The sequence below is a fragment of the Ceratotherium simum genome, chromosome 13 (assembly GCF_057802395.1).
Source record: "Ceratotherium simum simum isolate JZ-2026a chromosome 13, ASM5780239v1, whole genome shotgun sequence".
NCBI lineage: Eukaryota > Metazoa > Chordata > Mammalia > Perissodactyla > Rhinocerotidae > Ceratotherium > Ceratotherium simum.
In genome coordinates, this window is record NC_141912.1 from 425197 (window position 1) to 452804 (window position 27608).

The 27608-nt window shown below is 46.1% G+C and overlaps 1 protein-coding gene across 2 annotated transcripts; it reads left to right on the top strand.

The window, feature by feature from the left end:
- The first annotated feature begins 6511 nt into the window (after positions 1-6511).
- IRF4 (interferon regulatory factor 4) lies at positions 6512-23673 on the top strand. Of its 2 annotated transcripts, none has more exons than XM_004419185.3 (9): positions 6512-6552; positions 7915-8194; positions 9571-9757; positions 10597-10685; positions 11389-11533; positions 13708-13815; positions 16266-16619; positions 19590-19702; positions 21904-23673. In XM_004419185.3, exons 2-9 carry the CDS (start codon positions 7976-7978, stop codon positions 22045-22047), a joined length of 1359 nt encoding a protein of 452 aa, XP_004419242.1. In that variant the 5' UTR covers positions 6512-6552; positions 7915-7975; the 3' UTR covers positions 22048-23673. The 2 variants fall into 2 exon arrangements, with proteins under 2 accessions (XP_004419242.1, XP_014643593.1); XM_014788107.2 differs by having other exon boundaries at positions 11392-11533.
- The last annotated feature ends 3935 nt before the right edge of the window (positions 23674-27608 follow it).

Consider the following 27608-nt stretch of genomic DNA (forward strand, 5'->3'; position numbering starts at 1 on the left):
TCCATCAAGCCAGCCACTCGCCCAACAGAGCTGCTTGGTAAAAGTGAAGCGATCTGGAAAGGATAGAGGAGGAAGCACAATAGATAAATTTCAGCTGGGACCCCAAAACCAGCTACAGTGGCAGGCTGTAATTTGTCCCACTAACCTTCCTCTTCTAAGTTTCCTCCAGGACAAGGTTGCGAGATACAATACAGGATGTCTAGTTAAATTTGAGTTTCAGGTAAACAATGAATAGTTTCCTTAGTATATCTGAAGTATCACATGGAACATACACTAAAAAAAATTACTCATTGTTTATCTGAAATTCAAATTTAACTGGGAGTTCTATATTTTTATTTGCTAAACCTGACAACCCTACTCCAGGAAGAGAAACCACTGGAAGCCTGGAGGAGCTGCTCCCAGGACATATAAAATGAAGTGGATCAAAGCAGAGCCAGAAGCAGCCTCAGGGAGATGCCGCCAGGTACTGCTCAGATCCCCACTCGAGAGCAGAGATTCACTTCCCCTGCTCTCGGGCTGTTCCTGGAAGATGGTTCTCAGCAGGCAGCCCTCTCAGGAGGTTGTTCCAGGTAAAGAAAACCACCTTGCCCACTTCATGCCTCCTTCCAGGGGCAGCCTGCACTGTGACTCATTAGCCCACAGACTAAAGGCCTCTCCCTTCACGCCAACTCCGACAGAGCAGGCTCCTCCTCCCCCAGAGCTCTGCAGTGTGGACCGGGGCTTTCTGGTAGGGTGCTGCATCTCAGCTCTCTTCCTCCAATCCTGCTTCCTCCCCGTGACTCCATGGTTATTCGGCCAACAGCGCCCCCTAATAAATGTCCCACCACTAACCTTCATGTCAGGGTCTGCTGCGGCCCCCAGTTACAGGCTTGGGGAGGCCTGGGGTCACATTGTATTTTTGTCACCAAAAGCATGCCCTTAGAGGAAAGACATATTCATTTTTAGAGCTCATTGCTAGGAGCCACTCAGCACTTTTAGATGCCATGGTTCAAAGATGATCAAGAGACAATTCTGTTTCCAAATGCTAAAGGAGCAGAGGGACCGTGCCCAAAGGAGCCACAGCACCCACCTAGATCAAGACCCATCCCACTGGATGTTGGGCTGTCATCTCAAACACCCCCTATCTAGTCCCCATAAACCTGTTCCTCCTCCAGACTTCTCTATTTAAGTTCTTGGTCACACCATCGCCCAGTCTCCCAGCCTGGAAACTCCCCAGTAATCTTCACCTCCTGCCTCCTCACCCCACATCCACCCAGCCCTTGTGACCCTTCCTTGCCTCCTCTGATCGCCTCTCTGTCCGCCCCGTCCCAGCTCCTTGCCTCTTGCCTGAGTCTTCTCTGGGCTCCGGGCCTTTCTTCCCCCCACCTCCCCACACTACTGCCAGGCTGCTCTTCCTTCAGTGCAGTTCTCACCTCACAAAAGGGGGATATGAGTCATGGTGATGTGAAGCTTAAAGAACCAGCCCAGAGTTCTCCCTGTATCCTTTCTCTACACGCTGTGACCAGGAATGTTCTAGATAGATGCTGCTTGGTCGGCCTGGATTCTCAGAGTGTGATGACAAGCAATAAATAGCTCATGTAAACAAGAAGCAGCCCTGTGTGGCTGTCAGCCCCTGAGACACGGGGGCTTGTTCTGGAGCATCGTCTACCCTTCCCTGAAGATGCACTCCACCACCCAAGGTATCCTCGGGTCTCAGAAGTAATACTTCATCTGTGACAAGTGATGGTGTGTTGTCTCACAATGTCCAGCTGAAAGGACAGCTGATGAACATTAGAACACCCCAACATTCTGAACTGCACAAATGGGTGGATTCAGATAAAGCTATTTGCTTTTCACCTACTGCTTCAATTTTCAGAAAATTGCCCAAAGTTATTGCAAACCATTTGCATTTTTGTTGGCTTGGTGAAGGGAGTTGGCAGTATCAAGTGGTCCCTCGTTAAAAGCCACGTCACTACGTATGTAGAGAACATAATAAGCCAGAGAGAAAGAGAATGTTCCTAGGAGACTTCTTAGAATACTGGCAAGAAGAGGAGATAAACAGAACAGTTGTTTATAAACAAAGGGAAAAGAGACAACATTGCCTTAGTGTCTTTGACTTCGTGACTTTTTATTACACAATTGATTAAAATGACAAGTCTAGTTTCCCATAGCCTGAAAGTGGATTCTACTCTGTGCCTGGGGAAAAGCCATGTGTATTAGCTCTGTGGCCTAAAAGAGTTTAACTAGTCCTGAACAGCCTGTGTTCTCGGAATGCTTAACGCTACAGATCTGCAAAGTTCTTTCATGGAAGAAACTCAGAGCACTTGGTGAATTAAATTAGGAAAGTACATACAGCTCTGCATGAAAAAATTCAGCTTTATGTGCCATATTGGTATTATCAAAAATCTATCACTTTACAAAGAAACTTCAACTCAACTTCTTCAAACTGGGTGTGCAGTGAGAGCATTTACTCATAATAAATGATACTCATTTCCAGAGTATTCCATCCTAAAAGCTCCCCTGTATTAGTAGCATAGAAGGTTAGATTTTTTCAGAGGATTAAACTGGCTGAGAATCAGCACTGTTTCCTCCAATTTCCTCAAAGTGAATATTGCTTTGAGAAGAAGAGCAAAGAGAAGATCAGTGGTTAGGTCAGTGGCTTTAAAAAAATGCCGCTTTTCTTACTCTGAATTTACCATAACCAACAAGGCCACTGGCTGCCAATAATAGTTTAAGTTAGAGCAGAAAGAAGAAAACAATGATTTAGGGTTGGAAGAAGGTTCAGTGGTTGCCTACTGCGAACCTCCACTTCACAGACAGTAGAACGAGGTCAGAAGACTGCACCTTACCCACACTGACTTACCCACTGAGTGCCAGACTGGAGTCAGGACGCCACCTCCAGACCCACAGGCCTGCACTCGCCAGGCTGATCCTGAAATATCAGTGCAGCAGGCAGCCAAATACCCGTAGAAAGGAAAAAGAACAGTTCGTCAGAAGGTGTCCTTGGCAACCCATCCGGACCTCAGTGAATCTCTGAATCTCTTTCCTTATCTGTACAATGGGGCTGAATATCACCTGCCCTGCCTCCAGGCAGATGGGGTTGGGAGATCAAATGAGATATAGTCTTCCTAAATGTTGAAGCAAAACATAAATGATAATAGTCCCGATGTGTTGAACACTTGGAACATGTGAGGCTAAGCATCATTTCGTTATCACAGCATACGAGGAGGCAAGAAAGCCATTGCCTTCATTGTACCTGGGAAGGTAAGACTTTGGTTAAATAGTTCACCCAAGACCTCACGGATTTCAACCAGGTCTAGCTGACTGTCGTATTTGAGCATTTAATTACCAATAATACCATCCAATAATACTACTAAATACAATACTATAATATAAGATACTACTAATATGTAGTATATATCACTGTACTAGTACTATACCATACAATGTACTGTAGTACTTATTATATATATAATATACATAATATAATATATATAGTACTAATATTATATAGTACTATAGTACATTGTATAGTATAGTACATACTATAGTATATTACTATATTACTCTAGTATAGTATATTGTATATTACTCTATTACATAGATATATTACTATTTATAAAATAATATAATAATACAATAATAGTATAATAGTACTGCCATACAAGATACCATGGTCAATGATAATAATTAGCATTGCACACACATATAGCCAAAGAGCATTAGAGGAGATAGTTATCCCATATGAACTACATCATAACATTTTTAGTATTTTCCTGATTTTTTACAGGTAGTTAAAAATGATTGCCCTTTAACCTTTTTCACGGATATAGTTGCATTGTTTTTAACAAATTGTAGTACTCTCCCCTTTCAAAGAATGAATTAGTGAGAAAATACTTTTATCCAAAACAGGGTTTCAGTAATTTATTTTTTGTGCCTAGTATGGGTTTTTCTAAAATATTTTCTTTTTTTTTTTTAAAGATTTTATTTATTCAGTTTTTTCCCCCCAAAGCCCCAGTAGATAGTTGTATGTCATAGGTTCACATCCTTCTAGTTGCTGTACGTGGGACTCGGCCTCACGTTGGACGGAGAAGTGGTGCCTCGGGGCGCTCCCGGGATCCGAACCCGGGCCGCCAGCATCAGAGCGCGCGCACTTAACCGCCAAGCCACGGAGCCGGCCCATCTAAAATATTTTCTTACATGTCAATGTAAAATTTTAAAAGACTGATTTTTAAAATATTGAATTTAGGTAAATTCAGCTTTTCTTATAGTCTCTTTACAATAAATGTGAATTGGAAATTGCAGCACTCTGTTCAGATTGGGCTCCACCTACAATGGCATTTCCACATCTGGACCATTCACTGAAATAACCTCCTTGCAGAATATCATGATCAGCCTTTGTCTTAGGTAGATATTCAATTTACTGATTTCCTATTTGTTTGCACTTTTTAACAAGTTGTGACATTTGAAGATAACTATCTTTTACTGAGGAACACTTTGATTTCTCAAGTGTGTGGGGGGAAGGTCAACTTTAAAAACTTTTGTCCTTTTTCTTTCGACTATGACTAAGATGTCTTTGGTGAGCAACTGGCAGCCCCTACCTGCTCACTCCCTCCCCTTCCCCAGGAGTGATGAGGACATCAAGAGTTTTAGTGATTAAAATATATTATTCTTTGTAGTCACCTCATCATAAAAAAAAAAATCACTTCCAGTAGATCAATATGACAATGAATAAACCAGAAGATGGCGTTGAAGATTAGCAATCACGTTTTAAAATAAGGTAGATGTTGTAAAGTCTCAGAAAGTTTCATACAGCCGGTGTTGTTTTGAACTTCTAAAAGGAGATGACTGAGGAAAATGTTGAAACTAACTAAAGCCGGTGCAGAGAACACGTGTGCGAAAGTGCTAAAAGCTCTCATTTGCCATTTTTGTTTTTAGCAATCTCCTTCTGTCTGTTGTTTGTGAACACCTTGGGGAAAAGTAATTCACTGATTAAAATGTAATGCAACATGGAGGCATGATCTCTGCTTCCTTCACTGAGTATCCCAGTGCCTACAACCATTCCAGACAAGCAGCAGGTGTGCAAAAAATGTTTGTGGAATGAATGAATCTGTGAAAGGAGAAGAAAGGAAGAAAAACAGGGTGTGACCAGAATTTTCTTTGAACAAAACCCTGTTGTTTATTACACAGACTCTGATAATGGAAAACTTACTTGGGTGAATAAAAATATGGCATCCTGTGAATTTCTGAGAAAGTCCGTTAGTTGTAGGAAAAGCATTTCTAGTCTGTGCCTCACTCATGGCCTGTTTTGCTCCAGCCTAACCTTATTTTTTTCTTCGGGTAGGAGACATTGACCCAATATATAAGATTAAAAGAAAAACTGAGAAATAAGTGAAATCAAAAGCTTTTCAAAAGTTGCGAGTTGACCTGCGGTGGTGATGGTCTAAAATCATATAGAAACCGCTGATCTGACGGTTTACCTGCAATCGCTAAGTACGTAAACATGCTCGGAGCATCCAAGACGCTTCGGCGAAAGCGCAGTGGACAGGCGTCAGGGAGCTAGTTTGGATAATAAGGGCATCCTAGAAAATTAAGTAAAATTGCAGGTCCGTTTGGATGTTACTCCTGTTGCGGACATTTATACCCCAGATTGCTTCCTACCAGGTTGAGGTTAAAACCATGTCAGTTAAAGTGAACTGAAGTGCAGAGCAATTAAGCGCTGGGATACTTCGGGATCCCTCCCCCAACTCTTTCATGTTGCCATAATTGAAACTTTGGGGGTCATGCATTGTCTATCTGAGTCACCTCAATTCACCAGTTTAATAGATGCAAGAGCGTGTAAGCATTTCGAACATGTGGACAGTATTTGAACCACAGTTTATGGCTCAAGGGATCTGGGCCATTTCCTTTTTTCTTTTTAATGAGCACGATGTTCTCTAAAGACCGTGGAGGAGCAGGGTTCTCGGTGACAGCGAGGGTCACCCCTCGCTGGGTGTGACCCACCCACCCACAGTTCCTCGATGTGGACAATTCCTCCGTCTTTGGTTCCGTGCTCCACAAGCGAAGTCCCCTTCGCACCGGATTCCCGCTCCTACACGCCCCCCACTTCCCGCCCTAACCGTGTCGCTGTCTTTAGCTGTTACTAGTTGTCTCCGGGCCTCCCGCAGGTCCTGGCGCGGAGGCGAGGTCCGCATTTCGCGCCTTGTCCTTCGCAGGAAACCGCCCAGAGTGAGGGTCCCCGAGGCCGCGCGAGCCCCACTCGAGGTGCGTTCGCTCTGCGCGGCGCGAGGCGGGTCGCCGAGGGCGCCGGAGCCCCCAGCCTGCGGCGGCAACCCCCCCCCCCGGACCCCGTTCCTCTGGCCCGGGCCCTGGGAGTCGCCCGCCGAGCCCTCGTTCTCCTCTCGCGGCGCACCGCCCCCCAGCCCCGCGGGCGCAACCGGCCCCGCCCGCCGCAGGCTCCGCCCCCAGCGCGGCTTTTAAGCTCTATAAAGTTCCTCTTTCCCACCTCTGAATCTTAGTTTCACCGCTTGAACTTGGGACCCACCGCTGCCCTCAGCTCCGAGTCGGGGCGAGGTAAGGTCTGGGGTCGGGCAGCAGCATAGATGTGAGGGTGGCACGACAGAGAACCGGGGGCGCGAGACCAGAGGTCCTGGGGTCCCTCTCCAGGGCAGCGCAGGGGACCCCAGCTTCGGAGCCGGGAGGGAGCACGCCCCTTGAGGGATCCCCGACTCGCCCTATCTCCTCTGGGTCCGGGGCCTTTGTGCGGGCTCGGTGGAGGGCCGCCCAGGTCGCTGCCCGAGCACTCCCGCCGTCTCTCCCTGCTCCCGCGGCCCCACCACTCTGCAGTCGGCCCAGCCCGGGCCGGGGGAGGCCACGCGCGGGACGGGATAACGAGACTGTCAGAGCCCCAGGAGTGGCCGAAGCGGGGCAGTCTAAGGGACCCACACGGGGTGGCGGGCTTTCCCGCGGGGGACAGTCCCTTACTCCCGAGGCTCCAATCCGAGGCTCCTTCTCTTGCTCCTCGTTCTTAAGGGCCCAAACTCACCGCGGCCTCCGGTGCGTTGCCCCCCGAGTAGTGGTGGAGGAGGAGGAGGAGCTCCAAATATGGGCTCCTCGGGGCGCTGCGCCCTGCGGTCCCTCGCTCTCCCCGGCACCCTCCCTGCCTCCGCTCTTCCTCGCGGGCCTCTGGGTCCGGCTGACGCTCGGCGTCCCGGAATCTCCCGCTACTTGGCAGCGCTCCTCACCAAAGACCAGGTGTCTATCGCTTGTTGCTTCCAAGGCCCACTTAATCCTTGCTATCTGGCGAGGGCTCAGGGATATTCTTGAAGCAAAGAGTGCGGGTGCGGGAGGTTCTAGAAGGCCGGGGGAGGAGTTGCTGAGTGCCGCGCACCTGGAACGCCCCGACCGCAGGCGAACCCGCGTGCGAGATCCTTGGCGCACGGGGGCCATCAGGGGAGTGTGAATTGGGGAGTGGGCGAGAGTGGAAACTGACAGTGACGGGGGAAATGGACTGGCGTCGGCTTGGGACTGGGCTAAGAGGAGCGGGAGCTACGAGTGAGCGTGCAAACGGAGTGCCAAGAGTGGTGGCGGCTGGATTTGGGAGCGTGCGCAAAAGCGAGAGTTGTGTGTCCGGGCAGCACTTGGGCTGTGGGGTGCGTAACAAGAATGGAAAGTTCAGAAGGTGGGGTAGAAGGATGGACTCCACGGAGGGGGCGCTCGGGAGGCGTCAGGACCGTGCGCGCCAAGGGCACGAGCCCGGGCCAAGTGAGAAGGTGCTTTCTCCCAAGGGCCTTCGGCAACACCGACTTCTTAGCGCGCGCGCCTCGCTGCCTCGGAGACTCCGGCACCTCGTGGTCATTACCAGAGGGGGTTGGGACAGGGTGCCCCGAGCGCTGTGCCGCAGTGGCTGAAAGGCGGCCCTCCTCTCCCCTGCAGCTCAGAGCGAGTGCCGGAGGCGGATCCTGAGCGCGTGAGGGCGACAGTCGGTGCGCTGGGCATGAACCTGGAGGGCGGCGGCGGCCGAGGCGGAGAGTTCGGCATGAGCTCCGTGAGCTGCGGCAACGGGAAACTCCGCCAGTGGCTGATCGACCAGATCGACAGCGGCAAGTACCCAGGGCTGGTGTGGGAGAACGAGGAGAAGAGCATCTTCCGCATCCCCTGGAAGCACGCGGGCAAACAGGACTACAACCGTGAGGAGGACGCCGCCCTCTTCAAGGTTACAAGCCCGCGGGGAGCCCACGGTCGGGATGGGAGAGGGCCCCGGAGAGCCCGGACGGTCCCTAACCCCCACCCCGCGGCGAGGCCGGCCCGCGCCGGCGCGCCCGGCGGTTCTCAGAGGGAAGGGGACCACACGGGGTGCGCGGGACGGTGTGTGCCCCTTAGGGCGAGCGGCCCGGGAGCATCAGGTGGCGATCGGCCCAAGCCACGGGAGAAGGAGATAGGTGTCAACTACTCTAGTGATTTCACAAACGGGGGGACCGGGTCCCAATCCTGAGTGTGTGATGTGAGCAGTACCCAGGGAGTCGGGCGGCTCCAGCGGCAGGGAAATGCCTGGAGGCTCAGCCCGGGTAGCGGTGTCCAAGGACGCTGGCTTGGGTGTTATAGTGCATTTCTGTTCTCATCGGAGCCTTTTTCTGTCCCTCTGGATCCCTCCTTGCCTCTTTGATCAGTGTGTGTGTCTGTCTCTTTCTGGGAGCACCCGGGGTGTGCTCGAGTCTGTGTCTGTTTTTCTGTCTCTCTCGTTCGTCTGTATTTGTTTCTGTTTTTTCTCTCCTGGTCTCTCTCTCTGGATATTTTTCCTTTGGTTGTCTCTCTCTCTGGCACGTGCTCTCTCCTTCTAGCTGAGTCCTTCCATCTGCTTCTCCTCTCTCTGTCTCTGTCTGACTCCCTCTTTCCAAGTCTTTCTGGAAAATTTTCTCTGAGTTTCTCTCTCTCTCTCTCTTTCCTTCTGGGTCTTTCCATCTTACTGTGTGTTTCTCTCTTTCTTTCTGTCACTCTCTCTCTTCCCCTCTCTCCTCCCCACCCCCTTTGGATTTCTCTCTCTTTCTCTTCTTCCTCGAGGGCCTCTCTCTGGACCTTTCTCTCCTGCCCTCGGTGTGTGTGTCCCTCTCATGACTGTTCTCCCTAGAGCAGTGCACCCACTGAACTGTGCATCAGGGCCCAGCCCCACCACCTGTGGGCAGAGCAGGGACGGGGACTTCCTCAGGGACTTTGCCCTCAGGAGACCTCAGATGGTCTGACTGTCCACATGTGCTCTACGAGTAGCAGCTCAACCACAGCTCTGTCCCTAGTTCCAATCAAACTTGCTTCAGACACTGGGTGGGTAGCCTTTCCAGGGGTCCTCCACATCTCACCTGTCTTTTACAAATACCGAGGGAATGTTCAAACCACTTGCCTTCAGCTCAGCGATGATAGGGTCCAGGGTGGAAAGCATTTTACCTGGAGGACACCTGGGGTCTCTTTGTCCCACATTTTGAGCAACAGTGTAAATCTGAAGCACCTAAGCACCATTCTTTCCTTTAGAAATGCAATTCCTAGATTCTTTTTTAAAAGATCTGTATTTTAACTATTTTGCCTCTTCTTTCCCACCAGGCTTGGGCGCTGTTTAAAGGAAAGTTCCGAGAAGGCATCGATAAGCCGGATCCCCCGACCTGGAAGACACGTTTACGATGTGCTTTGAACAAGAGCAATGACTTTGAGGAACTGGTTGAGAGGAGCCAGTTGGACATCTCAGACCCCTATAAAGTATACAGGATTGTTCCCGAGGGAGCCAAAAAAGGTGGGCCTTCTTGGATTTGGGTCACAGAATATGGGCAGCCTGACACTTGTAAGGCCTTAATTTCATTCCGAAGGTCATTTTTCCTGTTTTTGGTTTTTTATAGCCTGCCTGCCTCCTGCCTCAGGTTCAAGCCCAGCAGGCTTGTTGCCCAAGTTCTCTGGGTCATAAATTGAAATTCTTGTGGTATTAGTGCGGGATAATTTGTCAGACTTCAAGTCTCTAACTGGGTGTGTGTGCGCACCTGCATGTGCACGTCTGTGTGTTTTCCACACAGTTCTATCAAGATATGGGCCAAATTTCTAAACAAAAGGTGGAAAGCTTGTTCGAAGCTTTACTTACCTATCAGTCTTTCATGATTAACCATTTTGTAGAAGAGAAGCGTAGATACATCCATATATTGTTACTATTTATAGTAATAAAATGTCAACTTTTAGAGTGTACTGTGATCAGCTGGAGTGCTTATTAAAGTTCAGATTCCCACTTTCCAAGATTCTGACCAGTGTGTCAGAGTGGAGCCCAGGAATCTGCATTTTAAACAAACCATCCAGGTGACCTCACTTTGGGAACATCTTGCTGGTGCGGCCCTTTATGTCACAAGGTGCATCCACCACAGCATTGCATTGATTTCTCTACCAGTCCTATGTAAGTCAGACCTTGTAGAAATCAGTTTAACGGCCAGAACAAATAATTGCCCAGGGTAATTGCTGAAAAATGCCTCGTCAACACTGTGTTATGCCTTGTGAGAATTAAACCCTCAGGTGTTTTTCTAAGATCTGAGCTTTGGTTATGTTAGGTCCTTTTTTCACATTGTGCCATTTCCCTTTCACCCAAATACACAGGAGCAAAGCAGCTCACACTGGAGGACCCCCAGATGACTATGAGCCACCCCTACACCATGACGGCTCCTTACCCCTCACTCCCAGCTCAGGTAGGCGGAGGGCTCAGACACGGCTTCCAGAAGGCAGGCTGGATCTCTGTGAGGCCACGTGAGCTGGCTAGGCCCACACAGCAGGAGAAATGCGCAGAGGCCACAGAGCTTTGTTGTTGCTACTAGTCCGACAACCAAAGCAAAGCCCTGGTCATTGAATGGATGCCTCACTTTCCCCTGGAGTTGCAATCAGTGTTGGTTCTGAGCGGGGCGCGGGGGCCTGCCTGTCGGTATCAACTTCTACGACTGGTTCTGAAATCTGCTAGAAAACAGACCATTTGTGGAAGGTGAAGATTTTGGAAGTAGTGGTTTTATTCTGTGAAACCACAGGGCAGCTGACCCTTCACACTCTCCTGAGGGTGCCAGCGCTCTGGTCTGTTCCCTTTGGTGAGTGGAGAAGGCACATGCCCTGCAGTGCTTTGCGCTGGCTCCAACCACATGATGCAGCTCGGTGTGATCACAGCCTTACAACACTGCTTCACTGTGCGCCTTGACTCCCTGTGGCTCATCTCCACCTAGTGTGATGAGGGATTCACTCCAAAGTCTTTCCTGGTGTTAAAATGATTTGGCTGCCAGCCAAATAAGAGATTCCCTAAGGAGTTGGGGATGATATAAAAGAATCTGTGCCCTTTCCCAGTGCCAACAGCTGTTCTTTGCTGAGCTGGTTGCTTTGCATCTCAGCTCCTCTCTCGTGTTCCTTTAGCAGGTTCATAACTACATGATGCCTCCCCACGACCGAAGCTGGAGGGAGTACGTCCCTGATCAGCCACACCCGGAAATCCCATATCAATGTCCTGTGACGTTTGGACCCCGAAGCCACCACTGGCAAGGCCCAGCTTGTGAAAATGGTAAGGAGTGCACTGGGGCTGGCTCCCGTGGCTGCCACTGACCCAGCAGAGCAAAGCAAAGGGCCCTGGTCTCTCCTGAGCTGTCCTTCTGGGCAGTACACGGCTCTTTCTCCTTCTCAGAGCTGCTAGGAAAGACCTCCTGTGCAGTGAGGGAGGGTGTTCTCTCTCTTGCAGGATGGTAAGGTCCTCAGAGGAAGGACCAAGCCAAGATTTACTGACGATGGCTGGCTTATTGTGTGCTGGGACCTGTGTTTGAAACTGCCTTATGTGGGATCTTATTCAGACATTGCGGAGATCATTCCAGGCAGCTAAAAACTGCCCCAGTTTTTTAGAGGCAAGCTCATGGAATGTAAGTAATGTGCCCACAGTTACCCAGTGAGAGTGCGGAGCTGGGGTTCAATGTCAGATCTCCTGACCCCAAAGCCCAGCCTTCCGCTTAAGACAGGGGAAGTCAGATGTCAAAGTGGTTGGCTATATTTTTTAAATTATCTGTTTAATAGGTTAACATTTTTCATCCTCCTTCAATAATCTTAAGCTTTATTTTTACTCTTGGGCAAAAAGTAGTAAATTTTGGCAGTCTGCCCTCCTGGATTGTCGCTTCAGTGTTGACTGAGGGCCATATAATCACCGGTCTCTTTCTGTGTACACATCTGTAAAATGGGGGTGTGCTACAGCTGTGCCCACAGCCTCCCTCTATAGGGACACCAGGAGATTACTGGGCTCTGTGCCTATGTAGTTGTTCTTAGGATTAAAGGTGATAGTAAGAAGGGAGGGAACAAACATGAGGATAAAAACATCGAAAGTCTCCACAGGGTGCCTGGTGCTGGGGGTGGGTCTCTAAGAGCTGCCCCCTCCGGAGTAGAGGTGGCCCCGTGCCCCGGGAGGCCCCGGACGCAAGGTGAGAGCTCCCAGCAGAAGCGCTAGTTAGCTAAGAGCAGAAAATATTTCACAGGATGTAGTCAATAGAGCAAAACACAAGCTTTTAGGACTTCTGAGTTAGTTATTTAAATAGAAATTCTGCGATAGGTCAAAGCACAGGTCCTTTTGTATGTTCTAGGAATATTGACTCCTTCACAATGTGGCCTATCCCCCTTTTTCTAGTCATGTTCAGTCCACTCTTGGCTTATGGTATTGAAGAAGTATACCATTACTTAAGATTTGTATTGCGTGGCATGTTTACAAAGAAACCTCAGAATTCGGTTTTATTAGCTTTCAAGAGTGATTTGCAACAGAAGTTGGTTTTCTAAATCACAGTGGAGGAATTAGCTAACACTAAACTGGTGTTCAGACCTGTGTCCAGTGCATCAGGCTTTATTGAACTAATAACCTTAGTAAAGAGACAATGCCTAGAACTGTGCAAAAGGATGGAATAGGTAGACATATTTTGAGGGGTAGGTGACATTAAATGAAGTGCCAACAAAATTAGATTCTGTTATTATTTCTTTATTAATGTTTAGTGCACCACACAGCTGCTGTGCTGCCAAGAGAACTGGTTCAGTTTTCTCCTGAACCCAGAAGTAGCAAGCTAAATCAACGTGTACTAAACAATTTATAAGATTTTAATTGGGCTCTTTGGCACCAGAACTCACTTAGACTTGAACTCACAGCTCTCCTGTGCACTTGCTGTGTGAGCAAGGGTAAACTGCTTCATCTGTCTGAGCCTCAGTCACCCTGTTTACCAGCTGTGGGGGATGCTGGTCAAAGGGTACAAACTTCCGACTATAAGATGGTCAATTCTGGGGACCTAATGTGCAGCATGGTGACTGTTGTCAGCAGTACTCCTACTGGACTAAAAGTTGCTAAAAAAGTAGATCTCCACACACACACATACACACACACAACAGTAATTATGTGAGGTGATGGAAGTGTTAACCAACCTTAAAAAAAAAAAAAAGAATGAATAAATGAAAGAAAATTACAGCGGGGGAGCTCCAGAGTGTCCTTCCAAAGCTGTGGAAAGGCTCCTTCCTCCTTCCATTTGGTTTTTCCGATAGGACTTCAGTGTGTCTTTGCCTCTTGTGAGTACCGGCGGTCGGTGGTCAGCAGGCCTGTGGCCCTCCCCTCCCAGGGTTGGTGCCACCAGGGCCCGAGTGGCCACACCTCAGGGAGAGGCAGCCTCCTTATGGGTCGGACTAACTGTTTAGACATCATCTGATTTTTATTTGCAAATGCAGGTTGCCAGGTGACAGGAACCTTTTATGCTTGTGCCCCGCCTGAGTCCCAGGCCCCCGGGATCCCCATAGAGCCAAGCATAAGGTCTGCCGAGGCCCTGGCGCTGTCAGGTGAGTGCGCGTTCTCGCTAAAGGCACCCATGGAGGCCGTGCTGGCAGGCTTCCCCTCACCTTTGGGTGGATCTGCTGGGGCAATAGGTGAGCACGCCTGTGGGCACTCGCTTTCCTCCAGCTAGGGCCTGAAGTGGGTGTGGGCATATCTGCCTCCCAACCTGTGTGAATGAGGAACACCATTAGAAAGGTGAGCACTGAGAAGCCAGCTTATGACTCTGATGCCAATTCTAAACGCTGGTGAAGTGAGTCATTTTAAGTTCTCCACTGGCATCTGTCTGAATTTCCAAGAATATGCAAAAGCTCCAGTTTCATCTACCAAGGGCCCCTTTTCAGCCAGCCTTTTCACAGAGCAGTTTAGTTTCTGAGAAGAAAAGCACGAGGCTTCTCCTTTTGAAAAGCTGATCATCCTTCCAGGGTTAGCCGCAAATGTGTCTTCCTCGTTGGCTTCCTGGGGACGTTAGTGCTGGCTCCTTTCTCTCCATAACATTCATATGCCTAAAAGGAGCAAGCACTGTGGCTTCCTCTGAACTTTGATATGGCTTGCAAATAGGTATGGATTAGATCTGATTTTTAAAGTTCCATTTCTAAAAGAATCCCTGTACCTCGGAGATCTCACCTGCTTTAAAGAAGGCACCTCAGGTTTACTAAGCATATGTACATGTGTATATTTATTTTTTAGATAATCTTTTGGATTGTTTTAAAATGGGATTTGTATTTATTTTAAAAATGAATAGCTTAAGCTTCAGAATGTTCACTTTGCCCCTGGCCTCTTTAAAAATCAGTGACAGAAAATATGAACTAAATCCTCAAGGTTTCAGGGAGATGAGAGTTATGGGTACCTTTCTCGATCCCAGGGGAGCTGGAGTTTTACCACTTAGTTATTTTCAGTTCCGAAGTTCCAAATGAGGCTTGCTATTTGTCTTCTTAGGTGCTCCCAAATGATGGAGGGGAGGAGATATTTCTGAGCAGAAAGGCTTGTGTTTGTTTTTAGAAACTTTCAAACCCTTTTCTTGAGCACCTAAGACTGTGTGGGTGCCTGAAGAGTAGGAAATAAACAGCTATTTATATCACTGTGACCTCGTGATTTCTGATGACATTAAATGAAATGAAACCTGCCCTGCAAGTCACCTCAAATGGCCAACACCCACTCTCGTCGGGGTGCGCGCCTGAGCTCCTCTCTGCCAGCGCGTTCACAGCGGCAGAAATTGAAGTGGAGAATTGAGACAGTGATGTGGGTTGTTTAAGTCTCAGAACCTGCCACTGAGGAATAAGAGGGTTTTGTGGGTTTCTTTTTCTGGTGTGCATAATACAGATAAATTACCAACCTTGAGTGCATTTATTAGAGAACTGCAATTCCCGTTCATTTTTAAATCCCATGCAGGTGCCGATGGGGAGCTCCTGCCTGTCCGTGAAGCCCTGTTGATTTCAGTTCAGGGGCCTTTGCAAACCTAGCTGGGACCGTTCAGTCATGGGTCATATTTTAAAGAGGCTTCTGAAATCAGCAAAATTTCATAAATGAATTCGTCTTGTTTAATGCTTTAGAAAGCATAGTTTTAAAGTTATTTTCAACCTTAAACACAAAGCCTACTTGGGTTTTGGCAGAATTTACTCTTAGAACATTTTTCTCATTGATTCCTTTCTTTGCACATGAATAAATTTATTATACTAATAGTACATTTGCAGTGTAGAAAACTAATTTAAAAATAAGAAAAACAAAAATGGAAAATAAAAATATCACATTCTCACCAAGCAGAGATCATCACTGTTAAGACCTTAGTACTTAGCCTTCCTGCGACTTCAGTGTGCTCATGCATGTATAGAATTATTTTTTTTTTTACCTAAATGGCATCATATTGATATTTTAGGGTACTTTCAGATGTGTGGACATATTTGCTTTTTTTCTGAAACACTATTATATTTTTTTTGCTAGTAGAAATTAAACTTAGGGTTTACTTTCTATAAAATGAAAATAGATGGCCATGCTTAAAGATGAATTTTCCTTCAGTGGTTCATGACTTAGTATTTTAGACACAAATATTGTCATCACCACTATCATCATCACCAAAAACAAATGACGTAGGAGGTTTTCAACAGCGGTGTTCTCTAATAAAAGTCAAACATATTTTGCGGAAAGGTATGCTCCCACCCCAAAAAATCCATGGTCACATCAATCTGGACAATGCTGAGTTAGACAACATGAGCTAAGTTCTTTCTTGCAGGAATTCTCTAATATCTCTCACTGTCTGTGAATCTCCAGGAGGGAGATAAGGGCATGCAGCACTTCCTAGACTTCCTTGACCCTGGAACTTTTCACTTCTTATAGAGAATCTTGGGACACCAGTGTTCCACCCAATACACTTTGTTCTGGTCGAGTAGTTTGGTGTCTTGGTGGGTAGCCAATGCTCCTTGGTCCCTTAGCGCTGACTCCGAAAGCTCTGTGTTTGCAGACTGCCGGCTGCACATCTGCTTGTACTACCGGGAAATCCTGGTGAAAGAGCTGACCACGTCCAGCCCCGAAGGCTGTCGGATCTCCCATGGGCACACCTATGACGCCAGTAACCTGGACCAGGTCCTCTTCCCCTACCCGGAGGACAATGGCCAGAGGAAAAACATCGAGAAACTGCTGAGCCACCTGGAAAGGGGGGTGGTCCTCTGGATGGCCCCCGACGGGCTTTATGCCAAAAGACTGTGCCAGAGCAGGATCTACTGGGACGGGCCCCTGGCGCTGTGCAGCGACCGGCCCAACAAACTGGAGAGAGACCAGACCTGCAAGCTCTTTGACACACAGCAGTTTTTATCAGGTAATGCACCTAATTATCTGTTAGAATGGAGTCCCCATACCTGTGAGCCTTAGAGAGAGAGAATGGAGGTGATGATGGAGTGCCGGCCACAACGGTCAAAAACAGCAGGTTTCTCACCTTGGGCAGAGGTCTTCCTCCTGTTAACTCCTGAGCCCACTGGGCCTGATCCCAGAATAGTTTCCTGTTTGGTTCACCTCTCTCCTCTGCCTCTACCACCTACTCCTCCCCATCAGCGGAAGGGTGTGAAGAGGAGAGAGATTGCTCAGGGGACTGTGGTTCAGGCTGGTGTCTTGAAATTCTGGTATTCAACGAATAGTCACCTACTAATAAGGTTTCATTTTATTGAAAGTATGATCTCAGCAAGCATATCTGCTGATGTTTCGGCTCTTTTAAGGTTCCTAAGAAAATCGTAGAGGTTAGAAGTATATTGTTAACGTCTTGGTTATGAGATGTGTCATCCTTATGCGGGTGCCCTACAGCAGGTGGGACCAAGGATAGAGTGTACTGAACTGATTTTGCAGAAGGGGGATTATGAGAAGGCTTTGAGTGATGTCTATGATATGCATGTTTCTAATCATATTTTCCAGAACCAGTGAGTTTTGTTTTCCTAGTTTTGATTTCATGACAGTTCAATTAGGCCTGGGCAGGCTTTTGTGAAACCACTGGCCCTGTTGTTGTTGGAGCTTCATACAGACTGTTCATTTGGCTGTCTATATTGAGGATGCCTCTTTTGAAGGGAGAAAGATGTTCTGCCTGCTCGCTAACTGCCAATTCGTCCTCTGCTGTTTCTTTATCCTCCTCTCTTGTAAATGCCCCCGGCAGAAACACCATGTATCTTTGACTTTTTGTGTGCCTCTCCTTTCCTTGAACATGCTTCTTGATTCAATTCATTTAAAAATAAAATATGAGGCATCTGTGTGCTCTGGCACCATTGACATTTGCTCAGTCTTTTGGGTTTAAGTTGCCCAAATTTGCTTAGACTCATCCAAATTCTCTTTTGGTGCCCCAAAACAAATATGTCTCTAGATGACTAACCTTCTCATGGAAGTGTGACAAGAGGAAGAGGGAGAACTGAGTCTCTGGGTCCCCAAGGCCACACCACAGTGAGGAAGGCATGTGGGTCTGAGTGCCCCACCCTCACTCTGAGCTGCAGAAGTGCCTCCAGCCTGCACGGAGACCTGTTCTGTCTGTGCTGGGGTCCAACGTGGCGATCATGGCAGGGCCCGAGGAAGAGTGAAGGCCGCTGAGGGGCGCCCTGTCTGCACCTCCCATGTCTGCAGTGGGGTCTGAAAGAGCCCACTGGGTTTGGATCTCCTTAGAGATTGTGGATCTTGGTCTCTTTGGATTCAGAAGATACCACAGGGCTAGGGCTTTCATTAAGGCATCCCGGGGAAATGGCGCTTGCTCATCTGAGTTTCTCCCACCATGTATGCTGTAGGAAGGTAGGCTCCTCCTGACAACACTGGGCTGTGAGCTACACTGAGAGTCAGAGTGCACTCAGAGGTGGGTACAAGCAAGAAGTGGGCAGGCACATTGCGCCGCTGTGAGCATCCTCCGGCTGCCAATTCACCTGACTACAGTGTAATATTTATCTGTGAGCAAGACTTCTTTTGTTCTTTTCCTTCCTCTGTGACTGAGGGCTGTGCTTTTGGCCCACTGCAACCTCCTATCTTGAGGTTCAGGGAGGAACCTGTGAACTTAAAAAATGCAGCTGTGTAGAGCAGCTTCTGCATAATCAAGGATTCCCACAGAAGATTCTCATGTTATCAAGCATTTGAGGCATGACTTTTTCAGAGAATTGTGCCAACTCGCCACTCTGATTAGCTTGTGTAGGTGTATCTCAGACCTCGGCAGTGTGAACGCCTCTACACGTTCTGACTAAGTCGGTTAGGTTTGATTTGAATTCTGGAAGAAAAAAAAAGCAGGAAGTCAAATAGTCCAGTGGGTTAGCTAGAAACTTTTCTTCAGTTGAAGAGAACAGTGGAAATCTTTGATATCTACCCATTCAGGATTTGCAGACTCCTAGGGACAGCCCCTGAAGGCAGAGCCTGAGGGTGCATATCTGATAAAGATGCCTCCGCATGCTGTTCTGCAGAAGTTGTAGCAGCGACTGTGTAAGCACATTTCTTTTGTGGACATCACATTTGACTCGAGCGGAAAGAATAGGAGCAGCTAGAGGCATGAGAGTCATCTTGAGTATGAGTGAGGAGATGTGGGTCAACATCAGGGGCTGAAGAGGTGTCTTTCCAACAGTGCTCCTGTTGGTTTTGCATCCTTGGGGTAAGAGTGGTGGTTTCAAGATAAAACACATCCACAAAAGTGGGGGCCCCTAGTGCTTCATCTCCACCCTTCTCATCTCAAGTCAGCGTCTGTCCCAGGAGACGGGGGAGAAGTCAGCTCAAAGTCAGTTTGGGCCTAGTGCCAGTGGGACGCAGCTGCTCGTAACCGGCGCTCAGTCTCTCAGTCTCAATAAAACCTTTTCTGTGATGCCTGAGTCACACAGAGATACTGGGTAGCACAGACACTGGGTGATGAGGGCTCAGCAGTTTTGAGATGGATGACGTTTTGAAATAATCCTAGGACAAGTCAGAAAATTCTGATTTTTTTTAATGGAAATTTCTCCTTGGTATAAGTTATTCTTTTGCCTCCACATGGCTACGTTTCTTTTCCTTTTTCTCCCTCCTTCTCTCCTTTCTGCTACCTTTTGCATCTGCATGGGTCCAATGCTACAAAACAAGGTTCTTAATCTGTAGGTTATATTCCCTTAAAGAATCAAGTGAAATGGGAGCCCTCTTGGGAAAAGCACGTGTATGAACACGTATGTGCCAGTTTGTATCTGGGTCTAAAAGTTAAGAACCCCACTTAGAGAAATAAAGAGTGCCCATGCCTGGTCCAGTCTTCTGAATCGACAGTGAGCCCTTGCTTCCTGCTTTTCTGAGCATGTTTTTTTTTCTTGTGGGGTTTCTCCAGAGCTGCAAGCATTTGCTCACCATGGCCGTACCCTGCCAAGATTCCAAGTAACTCTGTGCTTCGGAGAAGAGTTTCCAGATCCTCAGAGGCAAAGGAAGCTCATCACTGCTCACGTGAGTATTCAGTCACATTCAAACGGTTGAGTTTCCTTATTCTTCATCAAGGGCAGGGGCCCGTTTAGACAGCTCTCAGAGGAAAAGTAACTGTCAAGTGACCTGGGAAAACAATGATGGTGGAAGCGTGGTCCAGGGAAATGTGCCGGGAGTGCAGCTCAGAGACCCACACACTATCCCCAGCCCTAGAGATCTACTCATCACAAACGGGGAGGTGACCTCCAACTCTGGGCCTCATTTGTCCCACCTTTTTTTATTTTTCAAACAAACTGTCATATTCCTATTTCATGGAGATTTTAAAGGATTGATGCTAAAAGTTGCCCTTTAAAATTCTCCACATTTAATATTGCTTTTAAATTGCTGTCTAGCTGATCTTCACTTGATGGAGAAGCTTTTCCCAAATGGGAAGCTGTCCACGCCTTGTGTATTTTGTAGGTCCCCTCCAAGAGGTTCCCAAACCCTCTTTCATTTCTGGATTTTTAGAAACTATGTAATTATTGAGGACCAGGGGCCACGTGTTATTTGGAAGAGGCTGAATCTTTCAAGGACTTCAAGGAGATCAGGCCGTCACAATGTTCTCCAGCAAAGTTTAAGATAGACATTTACTGTGGCAAGTAAACATCTTTTTCATAAAAAAGAAAAGAAAAAAGTCTGTATAGATAGCATTTAGCATTAATTTGCTACAGAAAACAGAATTTTGAACATGTAAGATTTTTGAATTGGAAAACTTTACGTTGCTATCTACCTTCAAGAGTTATTAATAGGCCCAGATATTGAGCAGGTAAAAAATTATGTCCAGGGCCGGCCCCGTGGCTTAGTGGTTAAGTGCGCGCGCTCTGCTGCCGGCGGTCCGGGGTTCGGATCCCGGGTGCGCACCGACGCACTGCTCCTCCGGCCATGCTGAGGCCGCGTCCCATATACAGCAACTAGAAGGATGTGCAGCTATGACAGACAACTATCTACTGGGGCTTTGGGGGAAAAATAAATAGATAAAGTCTTTAAAAAAAAAAAAAATTATGTCCAATAATATCAAAATTCAGGTCAGATTTTAGCTCTAATAACGTTTCTTATTGAAAACTGAAGTCAAACACTATCTAATCTTGAACACACAATCTCCCCTTCTTGATTAAAATCGAAAACTGACCAACAAACAAACAAAAATATAGTCCCAAAGACTTGAAAGTTTTCTCATGAATTCTCCCCAGCAGTTGATATAATTATTGGTATAGTAATTGATATCTTGTTAACAACTGTTAAATGACTAAATAAATTAGTCATTGATAAGTAGCATTTCAGAAGTTGATGATAAACTCGTGCATCAGTCTGACTTTATGGGGGTTTTACATGTGCTGGCTCTCCTCAGGGTCAGGCAGGGCCATGTTCCCCAGGCAACGACCCTGGCCTCACGCTGTGTGGTGCGGGAAAGGAAATGGACATGTATGTGTACACCCAGGAGTTCCTACTCCTCTTTCTTATGGATTTAATTTATTTCCGGTACTTCATATGAGTTGAGCTTAAGCTGTTATATATCAAATAACGTAAAGGTGCAACTTAATAACACAATTGATTGAGAGCATTCGGTTTTCTTAGATGCTGTAAATTCAGGAAAAGTTGAAAGTTGAATATTTTTTTGGTTAGTGTGATCCACACTAATAACCAAACTAGATGAATTTGAGATCAGTTAACTCCTCTCTTCCCACAATAGCAGTTTTGTTGTTTAATTTTGCTTCTTTCTTTGTCTTTTATCTGAGGTTCAGTAATTCACAAATTATCTAGGTCATCCAGGAATCATACATCATTTGGGATGAGCCCCTCATCCCTGTGACACTGCAGTTGTGGAGAAATAAATTCGTTGGTCTAATATTACCTCAAACTTTCTTTTAATTTGGTTGTTCTACCTGATTTGCTTCAGTCTTATTTAAATGTAAATTTCAAGGGGCAGTTGATTTAAAAGTATCTTCTTTAACTTCAGTTGAAACCCAGACTTAAGTAGATTCTGTAGATAGGTTGGTATATGTAAGGACTGACAAAAATTAGTTCTTCAGAAGGCTCCAAATATGAGATGTTTTGATGTGTTACAGCACCTAATCTTGGACTTCACTTTGCTGTACCCTTAGATATTGAGAGTTATTGAATGAAGAGCCAACTGCAGGAAGTTAAAGAGTATCTTGGTAATGTCTTTTTTAAATCTCTTATTGAAGGTTGAACCTCTACTAGCCAGACAACTGTATTATTTTGCTCAACAAAACAGTGGACATTTCCTAAGGGGCTATGATTTACCTGAACTCATTAGCAGTCCGGAGGATTATCACAGATCGATTCGCCACTCCTCCATTCAAGAATGAAAAGCATCAAGACAAGTGATTTCATTTCATTGTAAATATCTGACTTGGACGAGAACAGCTGGTTGAACCCCCTCTTTTTCTTCTGAGGAACTTGAAAATTGGGGCTTCAGCTCAACGCTTGAGGAGACTCTCAGCAAGAATGTGTGTCAAATATCAGCTCCATATAATTGACGGATGAGCTTATCCCCAAAGGAAGGATGGTCTTCAGGGTCTTCTTATAGACTGCCATCATTGATGATAACTGTGAAAATTTACCAAAGGGTGTGTTTACATTTACTTAAATGCTATCTTTAATTTGATGTGGATTATTTTTTGCTTGAAGACTGAGAAAACTTGTGTTTTGGTATTGACCACTAACTAGAATGATGAAAGCACTTAAGTGTGCTATTTCTCAGGGAAGTAAAGTCTAAATTTGAGGCTCCTCTGCCCACAAAAGAAACATATTAATACATGTAGGAGATGTTGCTTTTGTAGAAAATGCTTGCTGATAGAAGGAAACAGAATCTTTGACTGAGGTTGGGCCACAGTGCATCCGGCTTTGGGGTGGCTCATCACCCCTCCGGGTCTGGGTCTTCTCCCAAGGTGGGCACCCCTGCCCTGCCTCACCCTGCCTCCCATTTGCTCTCTCTTCTTGGGTGCCCCTGAAAGCCAGCTGTAGACACCATTGCTATTTTCTTGAGCCAAAGAGCATTAGGGCCACGCTTGAATGTACATTTGTGTTGGACCTACAATCTAGTAATGACTGGTTAAGATATTTTTGTTTTTCCTTTTGTTTCTCATTCTATAGAAATTATTGCTAAAACTTTTTTCTTAAAGAAGAAGAAAAGAACACAGATCAACAAACCAAGTACTAAAGATATCTTTTTGAAACTCAGCGACATTTCCCCTCTTATCCTGTTTGTTTTGTTGGCTGTCAGTTAGTTATCCATGACAACACTAAAGAGGAGGGGCCAGTGCTTTTCAAATGAGTGAACTCTGCTAGGAAAGATGATGACAGGATTTCACAGATTGCATAACTGCAGACTCAGTGGGCTGTTTTTGCTTATTTTGTATATTATATGCTTCTTCATGCCAATAATGGTTTGATAGGGCCTTAAAATTACTGGGCTTTTTTCCAAATACTTCTTTTTATAGACTTGATAAGATCTCCATTTGCTTAAGTAAGCCTGATCACTTACCTCTAGTTTGTTTGGAAAAGTATGGATGTTTAGACTGTAATGCTGGCATCCGATATTTTTGTAATATGACGAAATAATTGCTATTACTTTCAGGCTCAGCAAAATACTTGATAGTTCTCAAATATATGCCACTCTTATTCTAACCTATATTTTTTAATTCACTCAACAAACTGTATCGCTTGCATTAGAGAGATGACAGCTTTTATCCAGCTTAGTAAGCAATGAGGCATTGGAATGTCATTTCTTTTTTTTTGTTTGTTTTTAAAAAGAGTGTTTAATGGTAAAATAATACATATTAACTACAGAAAGTGTAAACAGTATAGAAAGGCAAAAAATAAAGCACATCCTTCTTTTTCCAGCCCAAATCCTCCTCCCCCGAGGCGTCCACAAGAAGTTTGACTGATTCTCTCAACACTTTTCACTTTTCTATAAATATACATAAACTTAACTGCACCCACTTTTACACAGTGCTATTTTAACCTGACAATGCGGGTTTACCTCATTCTTTTTAGCAATGTCTTGTAGAATTCCACTGCAGTGGAGTCAGTTATTCCATTAGCCACTCAGAATGAATACGTTTGGACAGCAGATTGTATTTTGTGAACAGCCATAACTTATACATCTTATAGATGCGAAGTATTTTGGGGTATATTATCCTAAGTGGGACATGAACACGACATCAGGAGCCGCTATGACACGGCCCCACCTGCGGCCTCTTCACTGAAGTCTCTCTCACCCGCAGCTCTTCAGAGAGGTCTCTGGGGTCTGTCCAAGGCTGTTGTGTCGTCTTAATTCTCCAAGCAGAGGCTTGATTTAAATTGCTGTTGTGAGTTCTTTTGTTTTCTTTCTTTGCTTTTTTTTTTTTTTTTTAATATTAAGCTGCTTAACACTGGAGTTACATTTTCTGGTAAATCCTGTTGGCTTAGACCACTTCCCCCTTTCTCATCTTTACGCTTAGCTACATTGAATTCTTTTAATTGTGAGGGGTCCAGAGTGTGCACTAGTGAGTGAACTAATGCTGAAGAGATCACGGTGAAGAATCCTGACAGCTGTTTCAGGACTTTGAGAAGGAATGGCTGCCTCGTTTCTTGACTTGATAACGTGGCATTAACAGACTAGACTTTGTTTCTTCTCAGGGGCACTTGTTCTGGTTGCACTTGGTAGGCTAAAGAGCTTTGGACTGTAGGGAAAAGAATGTATGTCTCACAGGTGTGTGTTCCTGGCTCATTTCTTGTTTGGGGGATTTAGTGAAACCATGGGCAGTAATCAGAGTCTTCTGGAACACTCTAGGGAACCAGGGTTACCAACTCATTTAAAACCCAAACCTTTGGAACCCCCTCAGCCCTGGACAAAATGGAACATAGAGAACCCAGTAAGACTATTATGTTTGAGCTAGAAAGAGGCTGCTCCATTGGGAGAGAAGATGTAGAATCTCCAGGGAATGAGCAGCTCGGCAGTGTGGTTATCACCCCTGCACAGGTACGTCCAGGTCTGTGTTTAGGGAAAGGCATATGCTGGGCTAAGGCATGAACAAGGCTTTCTTTCCTGCGCTGCGTGTAAACCCCAGACTTGGAACAGCTCTGGGAGTCTTGATGCGGGTCTGACGTGGCTTCTGTCTGAGAGGCTGAGCAGTGGGTGGGCACACCTCCCGCATCCCATATCCCAGAGAAGGCTCGCTCCTGCACTGGCTGCACCAGTGAAGGGCACTTGATTTTTTTTTTTTGCATCAAGTTATTTTTTTAGTAAAAATCCAGACACAGTTCAGACCCCCTTTCCTTCCTCTTTGATCACATTTCTCCCGTTTCTCCACAGGTGAATGTTTTTCTGAAGTGGTGAGCTTCCTTAAGGTCTCTATTTTTATTATGTAGCTCCCTAAATAGTTTGTAGCTGACTTGCAGCTATTTAAATGTTGCGTCAGGGCTGTCTTGCCATATGTATTGTTCTGCAACTTGCTTTTCCACAGCCCCATCTTTGAGACTGACCCATGTCAATGTAGGTGGATCTCATCCATCATTGTTAACTGTTGTTGAATAGCTTGTCACATGAATGCAGTGAGGTCAGATTTCCTGGTATTTATTTTCACTGCTTTTAGGAAAGCCTGTGTATGAAGTACAGCTGAAGTGGAGAAGAAGAGAGAGGAGATGTGGAAGAGAAAAGGAAAGCCAACAGGCTAATCCTCCTTCAATATAAACTCATATTTTGCTTTAGAGTCTTGAGATGGAAGGGATCTGATAGGTAGTGGGGTTCACTCCCCTGCACCCCCATTTTATATATATATAGGTGGATAGGACCAGGTCACTCCCTTGACTTCAGTCAAACACTGTGCTGGTTCCACCTTGTTGCCGAGCCTCCCAGGCAAGGGTGTCTGGAGAAGCAGGTTGACCATTCCATGGACAATAGCTGTACATAATTGTGTCATGAATTTTGGTGTAAATTGCTCTTCAAAGCAGATTGATATTTGTGATAATCTGGTGTTTTAGGTAGTTGATAAATAAAGACTTTTTTAAAAAAGTAATGGACTGTGTGTGTTATTAAGCGCTCATCTTGGTAGCTTTTGAATACTTCCTCCTTCTGTTGCGTTCTCTCAGCGAGGCTGCTTTGGCAGCCAGCTTCCTTCCTGGTTCTCGTGTGCGTCCCTAAAATCAGATCTCAAAGAGTTCAGCTTGTTTAAAACAAAAATGACTGCAAAACTTATCTGGGCATCAGGCAGTCCCCCCAACGGGTGTGTTAGAAGGTCTGGTCGACCTGGGGAAACTATCATGAATGTTTCCTTTTATATTCACCGCTCCTTTGGTTTTGTTGTTGTTGTTAAGGGGGGAGGATGTAGGTTAACCAGCATGCTGAATGTGAAACACAGTACAAAACTGTGTGTGGAGAAGAAGCACAGTGTGAGCTGGAATCCCCTGTGGCCCTTGGTGTCCCTCTGTGTGCTGTGGACTCATCTCTGCAGCCAGACGAGGGGTACTCCTTTCTCAGCCTTTGTGTTACTCTGTTTTTTAGATGACCTGGCTCCTTCCACCCTGTCAGCTGTGCTCCAGTACTAGTCTAGCTTCCGACATAGGCCAGCTGCAGCCTGTGGTGTTAAAATCCTTGCAGCCAAAGATTGCATGGAGCTGTCAGAAATTGTCATTCGCATGTAGGAGCCCCAGAATATTAGATTAGAGTGATTTTGTATTTGCTAAATGGTAACCAAAGAGAAATAATGGACAATAAACTATCATACTGTTTAGGGGGCTCCATCTGCTCAGCAAGTGTGGATGGACTTGAGTCACTGTACATAAGCAAGTTTTTTTCAAATAATATATCAACTCTTTATATCTAAATGAGTTTCAAAGGGATTTTGACCTCCTGAACTTGCTCTTAAGTAATTTTACACCTCCTTCAGGCACCAATGTTTATAAACCTTTCTTTACACACAGTGCAAGTTTGTGTTGGATTCAGTTTCCTTAAAGCACGTATTCCCCTGACAAATACATGCTCTCATATAAAGTGCACTGCCCACGCTTATCTATGCCGGAAACACATCATCAGATTCCACATCATCTCTCTGGAGAGAAACTCCAGGGGACATAATATCTCGTTTTTTCCAGGACAGGCTGTACTTAAATTAACCCAGGCAGGTAGATAGATACCTTCTGAAGCAGTGGCGAGTCATGAATTGTAGGGGTTATCGGTCCTGGAAAACCAGGTGCTCCTTCCAGTGACCCCATTCCTCCAGGCTGACAACGTGTTGGCAGGTGGCTGTCCTTAGAGACTTCCTCAAAGGCAGGCAGGGGCCTTGGTGTGCTGGTGTCAACAGAATGGCCTCCCACATCCTTGTTTAGACCATCTGTCTGGCACGATCTGTTGTCAAGTTCATTTTATCCCAGTCCTTGAGCGACCGGTCAAAAGTTTGGAATCTGTGGAGTTCTCTTCTTTTGGTAAATTACAATTCTCAGTTTTTCCCCTTTTCCCATAGGCTTGGGTATGATGATGCATTTAAAGAGAATCATCCCAGCAAACATAACATCCTTTGCCTCTTACTTCCTGTCCTTGTGGGTCAGGCTTCTATAGCAGACGTTATCTGGAGGAAAATCAGCAGATGTGTCTGGAACCTCTGCCTTTATTCCTTGCCGTTTCTCCCTGATTTTGCACTCTGGTCCTGCCAAACGATTGCAGTGCCCAAAGGCACCTCTTTTCTCTCACCTAGAAGACTTCTCCTGCTGCCATCAAGTCGCCTGGCTAACTTCCTTTTCTCCACTAGGTTTCAGCTATGACATCTTCTCTTTCTGGAAGCATTTCTTCACCTCCCATGACTAGGTCAGGAGGTGTTCTTTGTACCCGCGATTGGGGTCTATGAAGGATAATGTTGTGGAAGTTCTGGAAAAAATGTCCCCCACTGTG